Here is a 19,801-nt window from a genome sequence, read left to right as displayed (position 1 = left end):
ATTCTAACAGTTATCTTAACCATACTTTTTACCATCCTGTCACTTGCAAAATGCTGAACCCTTCTTTCAGTTCCTCTGTTTTCACCACATATGTTCTCAGATTGAGGTTTTCTATTCTAGAATGTCTGAGGTGTTCTTTTTTTTCCACCAAAGATTGGGGTTTCCCATCCTCTATCATCAATGCTGCCCTCACTCACATCTCCTCCATTTCCCACATAGCTGCCTTCACCTCATCCTTCTGCCTTCACAACAGAGATAGGATTCCCCTTGTCTTTACCTACCAGCTCTTGAACCCCCATATCCACTACATTATTCTCCATAACTTCTGTCACCTCCAACGGGATCTTACTCTTAAGTACATCTTTCGCTCTCTGTAGGGATCACTTTCTACATGACTCCCTTGTCCACACGTCCCTCCCCACTGATCTCCTTCCTGGCAGTTATCCCTGCAAGTGTTAACACCTGCCTGTGCACAACATCCCTCACCGCCCTTCAGGGCCACAAACAGTTCTTCCAGATGAGGTGATTCTTCACCTACAAGTCTATCAGGATCATCAACTCTATCCTATGCTCCAGTCTCATTGTCTACACCAGCAAGACCCGATACACCTTGGGAGACCATTTTGTTGAGCCCCTTTGCATTATCCACCGCAAAAAGCAGGATCTTCTAGTGGCTGCCATTTCAATTAATTTCCTATTCCCATTCAGACATATCTTTCCATAGCTTCCTCAAATGTCACGATGAGGCTGAAGTGAGGTTGGAGGAGCAATACTTCATATTCTGTCCATGTAGCCTCCAACCTGATCGCATAACATTAATCTCTCTAGCTTCCAGTAATTTTGCCCCACTCCCTTTTTACTCCTTATCTCTCCCCACCACCTTATGCTGGCCTCTGCCCCTTCCTTTCTGATCCTAATGAAGGCTCTTTGCCTCAAGTATTAACTGTTTATTCTCCACTATAGAGGCTGCCTGACTTGCTGAGTTTTTCCAGCATTTTGTTTGTGATGGTCTATTCTTGGCTAACAATTTTTACTGAGTAAGATTATACTGGTCCAGATCGGAATTTCATTATGCTGTGGTTATGTTGCACTTTCCTGTGTCTAATTCTAGTTTTTGGGAGCAAATGAGTCATTGAAGTGCTGAAGGCAAGACAAAGAAAAGTTTTGAGAAAGAAACTCTGGGTTTCAACTAAGGGGCATCTGGAGAAGTCATTAGAGATTCACTGCATAGGCTGGTCATCTGGAATAGAATGAAGGAAGTAATTATACAATTACTGCACTTGGCATTTTCAGAAGGGCAGACTTGGTTGAGAAAGTACATAGGAACAATTCTTTAAGGTTTGTGTTCAATCTGCTGCACAGCTTTCCCCTCAGTAGGGTGCTGACTGCAGCACTTGAATATTACCTATTTGGGCTCCTTGGGGAATTCGACATAGTACTGGGAACACTTGATATGAGATTAATGGTAGATTTCTGACTAGGAGGTCCATTCAATTAGCCCATTCATATGTATGTGAAGAGAAGATAAACTGTTGGAAAAACTCAACAGGTCAGGTAGCACCTGTGGAGGGATGGTCAGTTTTCATATGGATAAGAATAATATCTCCTTGCTCCATAGGTGCTGCTTGCTATTAAGTTCCTCCAACAGTTTACCTTTAGCTTCAGATTTTAGCAGTTGCAGGCTCTTGTAGATTGTAATTGCAGATTCACGTGGTGCAAGTACCTACAAGTATCTGGGAGTACAGTTAGACGAGAAGCTTGACTGGACTGCCAACACAGATGCCTTGTGCAGGAAGGCACAGAGTCGAATGTACTTCCTAAGAAGGTTGGCGTCATTCAATGTCTGTAGTGAGATGCTGAAGATGTTCTATAGGTCAGTTGTGGAGAGCGCCCTCTTCTTTGTGGTGGCGTGTTGGGGAGGAAGCATTAAGAAGAGGGACGCCTCACGTCTTAATAAGCTGGTAAGGAAGGCGGGCTCTGTCGTGGGCAAAGTACTGGAGAGTTTAACATCGGTAGCTGAGCGAAGGGCGCTGAGTAGGCTACGGTCAATTATGGATAACTCTGAACATCCTCTACATAGCACCATCCAGAGACAGAGAAGCAGTTTCAGTGACAGGTTACTATCGATGCAATGCTCCTCAGACAGGATGAAGAGGTCAATACTCCCCAATGCCATTAGGCTTTACAATTCTACCGCCAGGACTTAAGAACTTTTTAAAAGCTATTATTAATGCTTTTTGAGATGGTGATTTAGATGCATATCATATTTTTTTACTGAGTTAAGTATTGTATGTAATTAGTTTTGCTACAACAAGTGTATGGGACATTGGAAAAAAAGTTGAATTTCCCCATGGGGATGAATAAAGTATCTATCTATCTATCTATCTATCTACAGCAAATCCATTGAAGTTGCATTGAAATGATGCATGGAATTGTGGGTGATGTATTAGTATTGAAAGAGGATTGATAAACCAATCGAAGGCAGAGAGTTGAGATAAATGGCTGTTCCTTGGGTTGGCGATCAATGGTGAACGAAGTGCCATTGGGTTCAGTATGGTATTGTGTTGAGAGACTTGAGAGTGTTTGTGCATGAATTGCAAAAGGTTAGTTTATAGGTGCAACAGGTTTTCCAATTCAGCATGCTACTTGCTACTGTAAAATGATTATATTTGTTGAATTGGCAAAGAGTTGGGGGCAATTTTCATATGATTGCTGATTTCCAAAGTGTGCATTTTGGAAAGTTGAAAAGTAGATGTGTAATGAAGTTGCAAGAAAAAGTTTGTGAGCCCTTTACAATTACCTGGTTTTCTACACTAATTCTTCTAAAATGTGGTCTGATCTTCATCGAAGTCACAATAATAGACAAATACAACCTGCCTAAACTAATAACACACGAACAATTGTACCTTTCATGTCTTTACTGAACACATTGTTTAATCATTCACAGTACAGGATGGAAAAAGTATGTGAACCTTTGTATTTAATAACTGGTTGAACCTCCTTTAGCAGCAATAACCTCCACCAAGCGTTTCCTGCAGCTGCTGAACAGACTTGCACAACAGCGAGGAGGAATTTTCAACCATTCCTTCATACAAAACTCTTATAGTTCATCAATATTTTTTGGCTACCTTGCATGAACATCCCTCTTCAAGTCATGCACAGCATCTCAATTGGGTTAAGGTCTGGACTCTTATTTGGCCATTCCAAAACCTAAATTTTCTTCTTTTTAAACCATTCTATTGTAGACCTTGTCTTCTAGATCATTGTCTTGTTCCATCATCCAACTTCTTTTAATTTTTAGGTGATGGACCACTACCCTGACATTCTCCTGTAAAATGCCTTGATACACTTTTGAATTCATTATTCGCTGAATGATAGCAAGCTGTCCAGATCCTGAGGCAGCAAAGCAGCCTCACACCATGATGCTCCTTCCACCAAGCTTCACAGTTGGGATGAGATTTTGGTGTTGATGTGCAGTGCCCTTTTTCTTCCAAGCATAACAACTGTGCATATCTGCTAAAAAGTTCAACTTTTGTCTCCTCTGTCCACAGAACATTGTCCCAGATGCATTGTAAAATATCCAGGTGGTTTTTTGCAACCTTGAGTCTGTGCAGCAATTTTTTTTTCTTTTTGGGAAGAGTGGTTTCTTCCATGGTGGACACATGAACCGAGACTTTAGCAAATTCTAGAGATTTCTGTAGGTCTTTTGTTGTTACCCTTGGGTTCTTTTTCACCTCCTTCTTCATTGCATGTTGTGCTCTTGGTGTTATCTTTACAGCACACCCACTCCTAGGGAGAGTAGCAACAGTAATGAATTTCCTCCATTTGATGAGCATTTAGGTCTTTAGAAATAGTTTTGTAGCCTTTTCCAGCTTCATGCACATCTCCATTTCTTCTAAGGTTCTCCAAAAGTTGTTTTAATTGGGGCATGGTGCACATAAACAGATCTTTCTTGAGAACAGTGGACTCTGTCAGTAACCTGACTGTCTTTTTTTTTATATAGGGCAGGGCATCTCTACAACCCACACCTCCAGTCTCGTCTCATTGATTGCAACACCTGACTCCAAATAGCTTTTGTAAAAGGCATTACCCCAGAGGCTCATATACTTTAAAAAAATTAGACTGTGATTGTTTAAATGGTGCAGTCAATATTAACGAGTAGTACGATTTTGTGTGTTATTAGTTTAGGCAGATTATGTTCGTCTATTATTATGACTTGGATGAAGATCAGACCAAAATTTTGAGTAATTAATCCAGAAAAACAGGTAATAGTAAAGGGTTCACAAACTTTATTGTAACTATATATTGACTGGCTGCATCACAGCCTGGTATGCCCTTGAACGGAAAATCCTACAGAAAGTAGTGGATATGACCCAGTTTATCACTGGTAAAGGCCTCCCCACCATTGAGCATATCTACATGAAACATTCACAGAAAAGCAGCATCAATCATCAGGGTTGCCCACCCCATGCTCGTTTCTTGCAGCTGCCATCAGAAAGAAGGTACAGGAGCCTCAGGACTCTCACCACCATGTTCAGGAACAGTTATTACTCTTCAACCATTAGGCTCTTGAATCGAAGGGGATAACTTCAGTCAGCTTCATTTGCCCAATCATTGAAATATTCCCACAAGATACGGACTTATTTTCAAGGATTCTTCATCTCATAATCTTGATATTTATTGCTTATTTATATTGTTTATTATTATTTCTTTCTTTTTGTTTATTCACACAGTTTGTTGTCTTTTGCACAATGGTTGATTGCCCAAGTTAATTTTGTCTTTCATTGATTCTGTTATGGTTATTATTCTGTGGACTTATTGAGAGTGCATGCAAGAAAATGAATCTCAGGGTTGTGTATGGTGACATATATGTACCTCGATAATAAGTTTACTTTGAACTCTGCTAATGACACAACAGTGGTGAAGCACATCACTAACAAGGAGACAGTCTGTAGAGAGAAGGTGGACAAGCTCGAGGCTTGGTGCCAGACAGTACCAAGTAACCTCTACTGTTACTGTAACTCTACTGTCACCAGGACAAAGGAGATGGCTATCGACTTCAGGAAAACTTGCACAGCTCACTTTTAAATCAGCAGCACAGCACTGGAAATTGCAAGCAGTTTCAAACTCCTGAGAGTGCACATCTTGCACAACTTCTCATGGTCCCAAAGCACATTGTATACAGTCAAGAAAGCTCGTTAATGCCTCTGCTTTCTGCAGAAACTGAAGGGAGCTGAACCTTGCACATCCATTCTCACTTCATACTACAGATGCTCAGTAGAGAGCATCCTGACAAGCTGCATCACTGCTTGGTACGGAGACTGCACAGTAGCAGACAGGAAGGCTCTAAAATGGGTAGTCAGATGCTTCTCCAACACTCGCCTACCCACCATCCAAGACATGTATACAGAAAGGTGCCAGAGAAGGGCCAGTAATATAATGAAGGATCCCACCCGCCCTGCTCATGGACTATTAGTACCACTCCCATCAGGGAGAAGGCTATGTAGCATTCACACCAGGATCACCAGATTCAAAAGAAGGGTTAATTTTCCCCAAGCAGTAGGGCAGATCAACACCTCCACCACGAAGTCCACCAATACTTCAATACCAATATTTCCTGTCTGTCACCTTATGTACCCAGAGTCACATTATGGACATTAAATAATTTATGTATATAAGCTATTTTGTGTGTGTGTGTGTGTGTGTAGAACATACCACCTTACTGCATTATATGTGGAACTCAATCTTCAGCTCTCAAATTGAATTGAGTTGACTTCATTACTTAGATCCTTCATACACATGAGTAAATATCTTTACATCTCTGTCTAAAAGTGCAATGAGCAATTTATAGTAATTTATAATAAATAGTATGTGCAACAGGATGGTCAATATACCTTAGAAATACAGTTGTATCAGTATGAATTAATTAGTCTGATGGCCTGGTGGAAGAAGCTGTCCCAGAGCCTTTTGGTCCTGGCTTTTATGCTGCAGTAACATTTCCTGGATGGTAGCAACTGGAACAGTTTATGGTTGGGGTGACTTGGGTCCCCAATGATCCTTCGGGCCCTTTTTACACACCTGCCTTTGTAAATGTCCTGAATCATGGGAAGTTCACATCTGCAGATCCATTGGGCTGTCTGCACCACTCTCTTCAGAGTCCTGCAATTGAGGGAAGTACAGCTCCCATACCAGGCAATGATGCAACCAGTCAGGATGCTCTCAATTGTACCCCTGTAGAGACAAACAAATTTTCATCTATCTTTGTTATTACATTTGCTTGTTTTTATCATTTTATTAAAAATAAGGGATTTATTATTTCTAAATTTAAATTACCGGTAACCTATTTTCAGTGGTTTTTTTACAGACAGATTTTGCGCATTTATAAAAATTCTGGACATGGTGTAAAAATCATGGTTTACTGGTCAGTGGTGATCTATTCCTATATGCCTGAGAAACGACAAAGTGGCTTTGAGCCTGCTGCCCTCATGTTTGTCATGAGCATCTTGCCAGAGTGAATAGTAGGAAAAGAGTACTGAAATAGCAGTTGTAGATTTTGCACATCTTGGGCATCCAGTTGATCAGCCTGTTGAACAGCTGGCATATTGTTCACTCAACAGTCACAAGTAAGAATTAGTTTTCCATGTGTATTTTGGAGAAAGTCAACTTGTCATCAACTGCGACTGGAATTTTCACTTGAGACATCTGGATAGTTCTGTATATTCGGTGTTACTAGATCAGGGTAGATTTTCTTATCCCACATAGTATGATACAAATTCTAGCATGTATAGACTTCAAATTCTATATTATCTTTCCAATTTAAGTTCATAGGTCTGTAAAAGTTCAATAGCAAGATAATTAAATATAGCTAAAACAGACAAATTTTGAGTTATGAATTCATTCTTTGTTTCCTGGCTCCTCTTTCTCACTAAACCCCCCCCCCCCCTATTTTGTTTTTTATGATTTATTGGGTTTAGATTATTCCAATAACACTTGGACATTTGGCCATGGGCATTTTAATGTTCTGTTTGAATTGGCTTGGGTTTGAATTGTAATTCTTAGTAAATATATATATACTTTACATAGTAGATAAGAAACAAAGCCAAGTTTATACAAAACAGCTTTGTCTATTGTTTTTGTTATCTAATGTTTATATAATCACTTTTATCACATGTTGTAAGTAAAACTAACAGAGTTGAAAGAGCAGCACACACAAAATGTTGGAGGAACTCAGTAGGCCAGGTAGCATCTGTGGGAGAAAAAAGCACAGTCGAGGCTTTGGGCTGAAACCCTTCAGCAGGACTGGAGATAAAAAGCTGAGGAGTAGATTTAAAGGTGGGGGGAGGAAAGAGAGGAATGCCAGGCAATAGGTGAAACTTTGAGGGGGAGGGATGAAGCAAAGAGCTAGGAAGTTGATTGGTGAAAGAGACAGAAGGCTATGGAAGAAAAAAATGGGAAGAGGACTAACAGAGGGAGGTGATGGGCTGGCAAGGTGATAACATGAGAGAGGGAAAGGGGATGGGAAATGGTGAAGTGTGGGAGGAGGCATTACTGGAAGTTTGAGAAATTGATGTACATGCCATCAGGTTGGAGGCTACCCAGACGGAATATAAGGTGTTGTTCCTCCAACCTAAGTGTGGCCTTATCACGACAATGGAGGAGGCCATGGATGGACATATCAGAATGGGAAGTGGAATTTAAATGGGTGGACACTGGGAGATGCTGCTGGTGGATGGAATGTAGCTGCTCAGCAAAATGGTCTCCCAATCTACGTCAGGTCTCAATGATAAACAGAAGGCCACACTGGGAACACCAAACACAGTTTATGATGCCCAACAGACTCACAGGTGACATGTCGCCTCACCTGGAAGGACTGTTTGGGGCCCTGAATGGTAGTGAGGGAGGAGGTATAGGGCTGGTGTAGCACTTGTTCTGCTTGCAAGGATAAGTGGCAGGAGGGAGATCAGTAGGGAGGGATGAATGAACAAAGGAGTCATGTAGGGAGAGATCCCTGCAGAAGTGGGGGAGAGGGGAAGATGTGTTTGGTGGTGGGATCCAGTTGGAGCTGGTGGAAGTTTCGGGAAATTATGTGCTGGACAGGGAGGCTGGTGGGGTCGTAGGTGAGGACAAGAGGAATCTTATCCTGATAGGGTGGTGGAGGGATGGGGTAAGCGCAGACATGCATGAAATGGAAGAGATGCAATTGAAGGCAGCGTTGATGGAGGAAGGGAAGTGCCTTTCTTTGAAAAAAGACATCTCCTTTGTTTTAGAATGAAAAGCTTCATCCTGAGGCAGAGACGGAGGAATTGAGAGAAGGGTATGGTGTTCTTACAAGTAGCAGGATGGGACGAGGTATGATCAGTCCGTTGGTTTATAATGGACATCGGTAAATAAGCTGTCTCAAGAGGTAGATAATGAGCTCACGAAAGGGGAGGGAAATGCAAGAAATGGACCAGGTGAATTTGAGGGTAGGGTGGAAGTTGGAGGCAAAGTGGATGAAATTGACGAGTTCAGCACAGCTGCAGGAAGCAGCACCAATACAGTTGTCGATGTAGCGTAGGAAGGTGCGGGATGGTCATCAATGTAGACTGTTCCACGTAGCTGACAAAAAGGCAGGCGTAGCTGGCATGTCTACCCCTTTTGTTTGAAGGAAGTGGGAGAGGCCAAATGAGAAATTATTTAGAGTGAGGGCAAGTTCTGCTAGACAGAGGAGAGTGGTGGTGGAGAGGAATTGGTTTGAGTCTGATGTCCAGAAAGAAACAGAGCTTTGAGGCCTTCCTGATAGGGGATGGAGCTGTATAGGGACTGGACATCCATAGTAAAAGTAAGATGATGGGGGCCTGGGAACCTGAAATCCTTGAAAAGATCAAGTGTGTATGAAGTAGATGTAGGTAGGAAGGGACAGAACTGGGGGGATAGAACAGAGTTGAGATATGCAGATATGAGTTCAGTGGGGCAGGAACAAGCTGAAACAGTGGGTCTACATTGACAAGTGGGCTTGTGGATTTTGAGTGGGAGGTAGAAACGGGAGATGTGAGGTGTGGAAACTGAGGTTGGCAGTGGATGGGAGATCCCCAGAGTCAATAAGGTTGGTGATGGTGTGAGAGACTTATTTCCAGAATAGATAAATGTTTCCCCTATTCTGGTCCAGTTGCCTTTCATGTGTTTTTTTAGTAACCTTTGGATTAAGTTTAACTATAATTATTGTTACATTAAGAAACGTACTAAACTGACCATCCCAGACACGGTGTAAAAATCATGGTCTACTAGTCAGCAGTGATCCCTATATGCCTGAGAAAAACAAAGTGGCTGATGCAGTCTGCCATGTGGAAAAAAAAGAACTATTAGCATGAGCATACTTCTTGCGTCATTGGTCCAGTCCAATGTCTTGTTTTCTCTCCTTGCAATTCCATGAAGAGCAATAGTGTATTGCACATAAAAATCCTTTGTTATGGTGCAATTGCAATATTTGTGTATCTAATTTGTCTCATTTAATTCTTTGTGAAAAAGATGAACAATCTGAACATATAATTTTATTCACATTGTATGTGTATTCCAAAGAAATAAACTGCAAGGAACAGGGTAATGCAATGAGTTGGGTAACAGTTTCTGGAATCTGATCTCGAACTGGTCATACGAAAATAAAATTCTCCAGCTGAAACTAGTTAATTCCCATTTCAAAGATTAAGTAAATTTATTATCAAAGTACAAAGAAACAACAAAAAAGCAAAATAATAATAAATAGACAATAAATATCGAACTTGAGATGAAGAGTCCTTGAAAGTGAATCCATTGGTTGTGGGAACAGTTCAGTGATGGGGTGAGTGAAGCTGAGTGAAATTATCCCCTTGGGTTCAATAGCATGATGGTTGAGGGGTAAAAACTGTTCCTGAACCTGGCAGTGCAGGTCCTAAATGGTGGTGAGGGCTTTTTTCATGATGGACTGGGCTGTATCCACTACTTTTTGTAGGCTTTTCCATTAAAGGGCCATTGGTGTTTTTATACCATGCCATGATGTAACAGTCAATATACTCCCCTCTGCACATCTATAGAAGTTTGTCAAGGTTTTGTATGACATACTAAATCTTCACAAACTTCTAATAAAATAGCGGCTTTGTTTATAATGGCACTATGTGCTGGATCCAAGACAGTTCCTCTGAAATGATAACAGCAAGGAATTTAAAGTTGCTGACCCTCTCCACCACTGATCACCAGTGAGGACTGGCTCACGATCGATCCTCTGGCTTCCTCCACCTGAAGTCAATAATCAGCTCCTTGGTCTTATTGACATTGAGTGAGAGGTTGTTGTCAAGGTACCTCTTGGTTCCTCTTAAATGTTGATTCAGACAATGACAGTTGTGTTGTCAGCCAACTTAAATATGCATTGGAGCTTTGCTTAGTAAAAAGAGAGTAGAGCAGAAGGCTGTTTCTACAGGACAAATCTGCCTCATTAATTCTCTGCTAACTGAAATTTTAACAATCTTTCAGATAACTGTCATTGACAGAAAAGAGGAAAATGCTATATGGATAATTATTGAGTATATTCTGATCATGCAAAGAAAGACTGAGGTACAAGAGACTAAATATGCTGTAACATGTACTGGAAAATCTATTGGAAGAAATCTTCTGGGAAGCAAGGAAAACAGTTATGGGGCATCTTGTGGTGTTAGTTGCATCATTGATAACTATGGTGCCAGAGGACTGGAGAACGGCTAATACTGTTGTTTTATTTTAGGAAAGATTATAATTGAAAAGCCTTGAAACAAGAAAATGGTAAAACTTGCATACATTTGGAAAGGAAAATGTTAATTGTGGAGAGTCAACACGACTTGTGCATAGGCAATTGTCTGCGTCAAATTTAGTTTTTGATGAGGTAACCCAGAAGATGATTGAGGGAATGCAGTACATGTTATCTAAGTGGCCTTTGACAAGGTACCACAAGATAGGCTATGCTGGAAAGTTAGATCACATGGAATCTAGGGCAAGTTTGTCAGATGGATATTAAATTATCCTGATGTTAGAATAGACGGTTGTGATGGAAGGTTCTTTTTTAGACAAGAACCCTGTGAGCGGCATGTGTCACAGAAATTAGTGTTTGGTCCATTGTTGTCTGTCATTTATATTAATGATTTGGATGAGAATGTAGGCAGTCCAAACTTGATTGCCAGACCAGCTGACAGTAGTGGCAGAACAATTGTACTATAATGGGTTATACGATTAAGTCAGGCAGCATTGCTGACGACAGCACATAATTTTTCAATGAGCTTAATGTATTCTATGCATCAGGAGATTGGAAAGTCACCAGCCTCTAATGCATCTAAACTTACAGTCACTGTTACAGCCATAAGATCAGTCTGTAAGAGAATGAATCCACAGAAAGCATGTGACCCGGATGATGTCCCTGGCCATTGCTTTGGATCCTGTGCAGATCTGCTGGCTCTTGTTTAACTTGTTTTAGTTCCACAGTTTCTGGCTCGGATTCTTCCTCTTCTGTATTTGTTGAAGTTTTCAACAACCTGCTGCTTCACTCTGAAGACGACTATTATCCCAGTACTCAAGAAAAACCAAATAATGTGCTTTAACGACTACTGCCATGAAGTGCTTTGAGCAACTGGTCATGGCATGCCTTAACTCCAGCCTACCGGGCAGCCTTAAACCACTGCAATTCCTGTACTGCTGAAACAGGTCTACAGCAGATACCATTTCCCTGGCCATGCACTCATCTTTGGAGTATCTAGACCAAGGGTTCCCAACCATTTTAATGTCATGGACCAATACCAATGCAGTATCTATAAAAAGTATTCACCCTCCTTGAAAGTTTTCATGTTTTATTGTTTTACAACACTGAATCACAGAGAATTTAGTTTGGCTTTTTTGACACTGATCAACAGAAAAAGACTTTTTCATGTCAAAATGAAAACAGATCTCTACACAGTGATCTAAACTGCAAATATAAAACAAAAAATAATTGATTACATAAGTATTCACCATCCCCCTTTAATGTGACACACCAAATCATTACTGGTGCTGCCAATTGGTTTTAGAAGTCATATAATTAGTTAAATGGAAATCTGTTTTTGGAGACCTGAGTGTAATCAAGATGCTTCAATTGACTAGTAAAAATGCACCTGTATCTGGAAGGTCCAACTGCTGGTGAGCCAGAGTCCTGGCAAACACTACACCATGAAGACAAAACACTTCAGACCACTCAGCAAGAAGGTTATTGAAAGCACAAGTCAGGAGATGGATACAAAAAAATTTCCAAGTCACTGTATATCCCTTGGAATCATCAAGAAATGGAAATAGTATGGCACAGCTATAAATCTACCTAGAGCAGGCCGTCCTCAAAAACTGAATGACTGTGCAAGAAGGAGATGAGTGAGGGAGGACACCAACTGACCTGTGACAACTGTGAAGGAGTTACAAGCTTCAATGGCTTAAATGGACTGTGCATACAACTGTTGCCTAGGTGCTTCACCAGTCACAGCTTTATGGGAAGTGGCAAAGAGAAAGCCACTGTTCAGTAAAACTCTCATGAAATCTCAACTAGAGTTTGCCAGTAGGCATGTGGGAGACTCTAAAGTCATCTGGAAGTAAGTTTTGTGGTCTGATGAAACCAAAATTGAGAGTTTTGGCTATCAGACTAAACAGTATGTTTGGCGTAAGCCAAACACATAATCAAAAACACACCACCACTACTGTGAAGCATGATGGTGCTGCATCATACTGTGGAGCTGCTGCACTGCAGCAGGCCCTGAAAGGGTTGTGAAGGTACAGGGTAAAATGAATGCGGCAAATAAAGGGAAATCCTGGAGGAAAAAACATTATGCAGTCTGCAGGAGAACAGCGACTTGGAAGAAGATTTGTTTTCCAGTAAGACAATGACCCCAGTATAAAGCCAAAGCTACATAGGAATGGCTTAAAAATAACAAAGTTAATGTCCTGGAGTGGCCAAGTCAGAGACCAGACTTCAATCCAATTGAGAACTTGTGGCTGGACTTGAAAAGAGCTGTTCATTCATGATCCCCATGCAATCTGACCCCCTGAACAGTTTTGTAAAGAAGAATGGGGAAAACTTAGTGTCCAGATGTGCAAAGCTGATAGAGACCTATTCACACAAACTCGAGGCTGTAATTGTTGCCAAAGGTGTATCTACTAAATACTGTCTTGGAGGGGGTGAATTCATGTGTGATCAATTACTTTGTATTTTTTTATTTGTAATTAATTTAGATCACTTTGTAGAGATCTCTTTTCACTTTGACACAAAAGAGTATTTTTCTGTTGATCAGTGTCAAAAAAGCCAAATTAAATTCACTGTGACTCACTGTTGTAAAACAATAAAACACAAACATTTCCGGGAGGGGAAATACTTTTTATTAGGCACTGTAAGCAAGGTCCAAGGTGCTGTAATCAAGATACAAGCATTAGACCAAGGGTTCCCAACCTGAGGTCCTTGGACTCCTTGCTTAATGGTATTGGTCCAAAGTTGGGAACCCCTGCATTAGTTTATTGTCATTGACCATAGTCCGCTTTCAATACTATAATTACAAGCAAACCCATCACTAATCTCCTCAATCTTGGACTCTAAACCTGCCTTTGCAACTGGATCTTTGACTTCCAGACCAACGGATGGCAATTAGTGGGGCAGCAACACCTCTATAATAGTTACCCTCAAAACTGGTGCCCCACAAGGCTGTGTCTTCAGCCCCCTACTCTACTTGCTAAATGCTCACAACTTTGTGACCAGATTCTGCTTTAATTCCATCTACAGCAGGGGTTCCAAGCCTTTTTGTAATGACCTGGCCCCATACCGTTAAAAGGGATCTATGGACCCCAGGTCGGGAACTCCTGATTTACAGTTTTGTTGGAGTATTGCATTCAGTCATATCACCCCATTATAGGAGGGATGTGGAGGTTTTGGAGGGGGTGCAGAAGAGGTTTGCCAGAATGCTGTCTGGGTTAGAGGGTATGAGCGATAAGGAGAGATTGGTCCATCTTGGGTTGTTTTCTCTGTAGCAGCAGAGGCTGATGGAGATGTAATAGAAGCTTATAGGATTATGAGAGAAAGAGTAAACTGCCAGTATTTGTTTCCAAGCTACCAGAGGGCGTAGAATGGCGGCTGCTTTGTCCCATGATTGCAAGAAACTGTAGAAAAAGTTGTGGTCACAGCAAAATGAGGAGGGGAGGTTCTCTCCCCCCCCCCCCCCACAGAGTGGTGGGTGCTCAGAATTGCTGCCTGGGGTGGTGATGGAGGCAAATGCAATATTTTTCAAGGGGCATTTAGATGGGCAAATGAACATGCAGGAAGTGGAAGACTGGAAATTGTGGCAAACAAAAGGGATTGAATGAGTTGGGTATTTGATTACTAATTTAATTTGTTTAGCACAACATTGTGGGCCAAAGAGTTTGTTCCTGTGCCGTACTGTCCCTGTGCTAATTAGCTTTCTTCAGCAACTGCTTTCTGTCCCATAGAGTAAGCAACACAGAAACAAGCCCTTTGGCCCACCAGGAATATTGTTTCTAAAAGCAATTTCCCACCTCATTCCCTCTTCCTCGTTGTAGGTGAACAGACTGCCCTTTAATTCCACTGCAGGTGGTTTCTGGGCCTGTGAGGAGTGAAGCTGATTTGGTGAAGAAATGTGGCTGACTGAATATGTGAGCACATTTTGATTAATAATGTAGGAAAGGTAAAGAAGCCACTTACCAGGAGAAATCATCTGGGATCCGCTGGCAATTTTCTGCAAGTACCTTCAAATGAGTGTAGATTTTTTTTAAGCTGCAAATGTTGGAATTCTGGAATAATAACAATATTGGAAACACTCAGATCTGGGAGCATGTGTAGAAAGAGAAAATAGAGTTAACAAATCAGGTTAAAGCTCCAAAGCCAAAACTGGGAAAGGGAGAAATCAAATTAGCTTTAAGTTGCAGAGAGTAGGAGGGAGGGGAATGAATAGGACAAAGAGGAATATCTTTGTTAGGTTGAGGTGCATCCATTTGTATGTCCAATTTTTTAATAATCTGTACACATAATACCACAATCTTATTGGACTATGCTACTTCCACATTTATATCAATTTATGGTAAATATTAGGTCATCCACTTTGAATCTATGTGGAAGTTTATTTGCTGTACCTTTCTCATTTGCACAGTCATTCAATGAATAAAAGATTAGTACGCTATTGAGTCTATAACATTTTTCTGTATCTCAAAGTAAATGGATTTGATTGTAAGTTTGAGGTAGATAGGGTTGTGAAGAAGCATATGACATGCTGGCCTTCATCATTCAGGACATTGAGTGTAAGGGTTGGAAGTTTCTGTTCCTGTTGCATATGATTTTGGTGAGACTGGTGGCATCCGTTAGTCTTGCGAGACATTGGATCTGTGCCCTCTCCAGGGCGCAGGCCTGGGCAAGGTTGTATGGAAGACCGGCAGTTGCCCATGATGCAAGTCTTTCCTCTCCACAACACCGATGTTGTCCAAGGGAAGGGCAAGGGCCGATACAGCTTGGCACCAGTGTTGTTGCAGGAGTTGCCAGAGTGAGGTTGAAGGCAACGTCGGACTGCGTTAGGGACTCCAGCTCCAGATTTGTCCTCAGGGTTTACTCCCGAAGCCTTTCCCATGAGTGGGTATGGCCATAAGGCAGTGGAGGTTTGAAATCTCTTAGATGGACTGCCTTCCCAGGCTGACGATCTCCATCTACCTGAAGCACTGGTTTAAGGTGCCAGGACCCACCTTCGCCTCTTCTCCTGTCAGTAGAAACAGTTCTGCCAGGAGTTGGACTTGGTTGTCAGAGGCTATTTGAGGCGCATGCCATGAGGAGCAATTTTAGGTAGTGGGAGCTTGTCACCACTACCACTCCTCAGCTCGACAACCTTGGAACCTGAGACTGCACTTGGATTATTGTGTATTTTTGATCATCCTGTTGAAAGAAAGATGTCATTAAACTAGAAGGATCTATTAAAGGTTTTCCAGGAAATTGCCTAGTCTTAGGGGTTGCTGAGTTACAAGGAGAGGTTGCATAGACTAGGACTATTCCCTTGGAATGAATGTGGGAGATTAACTAGTGACCATGTAGAGGTATATGAAGGGTGTAGATGGGGTGTAATTACCTAGTGGTTCTGGGGGTGGGGGGGTGAAAAAACAAAAGGGTGTAAGTTTAAGATCAGAGGCAAGAAATTTAAAATGACATCAGGGACAGCTTTTTGGAATGAGCTGCTAGAAACAGCGGTTGAAGCAGACATATTAGCAACATTTAAAAGATAGGAGAGGTTTGGAAGGCTATGGGCCAAACACAGGCAATTGGCAGGAGCTCCCTAGGCAACACAGTTGGTATGGGTGAGTTGGGCTGAAGAGTCCCCTTCCTTGCCATATGACTCTTACAGCTCCTGCAGAGATGATCATGTTTACTGGGGGACCCTGTGCATTTTGCCATTGAGTCCATTATATAACAGGGCTAATAAATTTGCCTTTTGTTTCACGAGCTTCAAATTTTACTAATAGGAAATGTATCAAATGACTTTCTGAAATCCATGGTAGGAATTCCCCTATCTACAATCTGTCACTTCATGAAAATTTTAAACTGGTTTATCAGACATAAGCTATTCTATATGTATTGACTTGCACAAATTTTCAATCTACCTTAGAGTTCAGTAATTTCAGAACAAATTTTTGGCAAACTGGTCTTTAACTCTTTGATTACCATCAAAATTGCTTTTCACTATGTTTCTTAAATTCAATTATCTAGTCTGAAGGATTGGTTTTGAACTAGTTGTGTAGGTGGCCTAACTAATTTTTCAATACATTCATCTATTTCCTTTAAAGGTTTTGGGTTGGAAGCCACCACCTCTTACTTTTTTCTGTGTTCTTGTGATTTTTAATTTGGATAAACTCCTGATTCAAAATCTTGAAAAATTACTTCATATATTTTTAAACAGCTGCTCTGTTGTGATGTTCTCTATATCTCTTCCAGTTTGCTAGGATTTACACTGGTCTTTTCCTTTTTATGGGACTGTGGTGCAGCTGAGAAAGCCACTGCATCATAGCTCCATGACCTTTGGTATCCCTCGGGATATTCTTTCCTATCACAGAAGTGTGCAGGTTCTCAGGCTAATTAGCCAGTTTAAATTGTCCCTAATGTTTGAGAGATTAGCGGAGTTAGGGCAGAGTTGATGGAGTTTGACGAGAATAAAATAGGTTAGGCTAACTTTAGGTTTAAAATTAATGCTTAATGGTCAGCATTTACTCATTGGACTGAAGGGCCTGTGTGCTTCTTCTATGGCTTATGTGCACTTAATCATTTAGATAGATAGATAGATACTTTATTCATCCCCATGGGGAAATTCAACTTTTTTCCAATGTCCCATACACTTGTTGTAGCAAAACTAATTACATACAATACTTAACTCAGTAAAAAATATGATATGCATCTAAATTAATAATAGCTTTTAAAAAGTTCTTAAGTCCTGGCGGTAGAATTGTAAAGCCTAATGGCATTGGGGAGTATTGACCTCTTCATCCTGTCTGAGGAGCATTGCATCGATAGTAACCTGTCGCTGAAACTGCTTCTCTGTCTCTGGATGGTGCTATGTAGAGGATGTTCAGAGTTATCCATAATTGACCGTAGCCTACTCAGCGCCCTTCGCTCAGCTACCGATGTTAAACTCTCCAGTACTTTGCCCACGACAGAGCCCAGAGGGCGCTCTCCACAACTGACCTATAGAACATCTTCAGCATCTCACTACAGACATTGAATGACGCCAACCTTCTAAGGAAGTACAGTCGACTCTGTGCCTTCCTGCACAAGGCATCTGTGTTGGCAGTCCAGTCTAGCTTCTCGTCTAACTGTACTCCCAGATACTTGTAGGTCTTAACCTGCTCCACACATTCTCCATTAATGATCACTGGCTCCATATGAGGCCTAGATCTCCTAAAGTCCACCACCATCTCCTTGGTCTTGGTGATATTGAGACGCAGGTAGTTTGAGTTGCACCATATCACAAAGTCCTGTATCAGTTTCCTATACTCCTCCTCCTGTCCATTCCTGACACACCCCACTATGGCCGTGTCATCAGCGAACTTCTGCACATGGCAGGACTCCGAGTTATATTGGAAGTCTGATGTGTACAGGGTGAACAGGACCGGAGAGAGTACGGTTCCCTGCGGCGCTCCTGTGCTGCTGACCACCGTATCAGATCTACAGTCTCCCAACCGCACATACTGAGGTCTATCTGTCAAGTAGTCCACTATCCAATCCACCATGTGAGAGTCTACTCCCATCTATATCTATATTTATGTTGTCTATTGAGTCTGGTCCCTTTAAGATATAAATTGGTGTGGCAAATTCATTTTTAATTATTTGCTCTGCAGTACTTTGGTTTTACCTTGTAGACTTATTCAATCTCTAGAAACATAAAAAATCTTCAGCGCATTACAGGCCCTTCGGCCCACAATGTTGTGCCAGCCAAATATCCAAAGCTGCCTAGAATTTCCCTACCGCATAGCCCTCTATTTTTCTAAGCTCCATGTATCTAAGTCTCTTAAAAAAACTCAATGTAATCTGATCACATTGAAGCCAGCATTAGCCAAATGCAGAAACTTTACTGTTCCCTGTTTCTCTCCAGGGTATTGCATTGAACTGATCTTATTATGATGGCCATTAAATGAAAATCCATGCATTATTAAGCTACTAATTAAAACCTGCTCAGGATTTAGTGCTAAATCCTTCTTGTTTCAAGACAAAATGAGGCGGAAAACTATCCTGTGCATATTCTGGAGAATTATCTTCTGCATTTATTTAAGCTGTATGAAAATTGGAAAAGCCTTTGGTTTTGCTATTTGATTGTATAATTACTTTATATTTATGATTTTTACCACTCTACAACTGCTGTCAAGTATCCCATACACAATTCCTGTTGAACAAAGACTAGTTCTCTTTCTATGCTACTTAAACCACAGGATTTGTGCTGTTCTTCTCTTCACACCATTTTTCATGTGACTCAGACAATAATTCCTGATGTCTTTCTATATTGTACTGTATCTACCCATAAAATGTTCACTGCCAGCTTTACTGTGAATTGTAGTAAGATATGCCATCAAAACCTTCAATTAAGTTCACTTTATGCATGTTATCAGTTGGAGCTCTTAAAATGATAATACCAAATCAAAGCTACAGCTACATTTAATGAGTAGATGAAGGTAACTTTGATCATGCAAGTTTGCTTCAGTTAAGTTTATAAGTTGATGGTTGAAGCAATTTTTTAAAACCTCAAATAGACATAGCCACAGCATCATCCATTATAAATGTCTCTCCTTTTGGTTTCTTCTAGATTTGATCCAGTGTACCAATGAGATGAATGTGAACATACCACAGATGGCTGATACTTTATTTGAGAGGGCAACCAACAGCAGCTGGGTTGTAGTGTTTAAGGCATTAATCACAACACATCACTTGATGATGTATGGGAATGAGGTAAGTGTCATGAAATGACTGCTGCCATTTAAAAGGTATATTGTCAACACATGGAAAGCAAAGCAAACTAAAAATGCTGGAAATCAGAAATCAAAACAATTATTTGGCAGTTCAGGCAGCTTTCATGAAGAGATTTAAAGTTAACATTATAAATTAATATCCCTTTGATCAGAAATAGTTGTGACCTCATTTTCTGCTTTTTATAGTCTGCATTTGGATCCCACTTGGGTAGCTTCAAAATTTATTTTTAAATGACAAATGTATTTGTGTGATTGTGCAGGCCTTCTATGATTAGTAGGATTTCTGCTTCTGCACTTTGTTTAATTGTTTGAATTA

At 40.9% G+C, this 19,801-nt stretch overlaps 1 protein-coding gene across 9 annotated transcripts in view; it reads left to right on the top strand.

Annotated features, from left to right (window-relative positions):
• Positions 1-19,801, top strand: part of LOC140734309 (phosphatidylinositol-binding clathrin assembly protein) — a 117,232-nt gene that overhangs the window by 39,230 nt on the left and 58,201 nt on the right. For all 9 annotated transcript variants that reach the window (XM_073058096.1, XM_073058095.1, XM_073058097.1 and 6 more), the window contains exon 2: positions 19,323-19,465. In XM_073058096.1, the coding sequence (XP_072914197.1) occupies positions 19,323-19,465 (143 nt within the window). The remainder of the gene's footprint in view (positions 1-19,322; positions 19,466-19,801) is intronic.

The sequence above is a fragment of the Hemitrygon akajei genome, chromosome 10 (genome assembly GCF_048418815.1).
Source record: "Hemitrygon akajei chromosome 10, sHemAka1.3, whole genome shotgun sequence".
In the NCBI taxonomy this organism is placed as follows: domain Eukaryota; kingdom Metazoa; phylum Chordata; class Chondrichthyes; order Myliobatiformes; family Dasyatidae; genus Hemitrygon; species Hemitrygon akajei.
The sequence above is the reverse complement of the archived record's forward strand: the minus strand, read 5'-3'. Positions and strand labels throughout refer to the sequence as shown.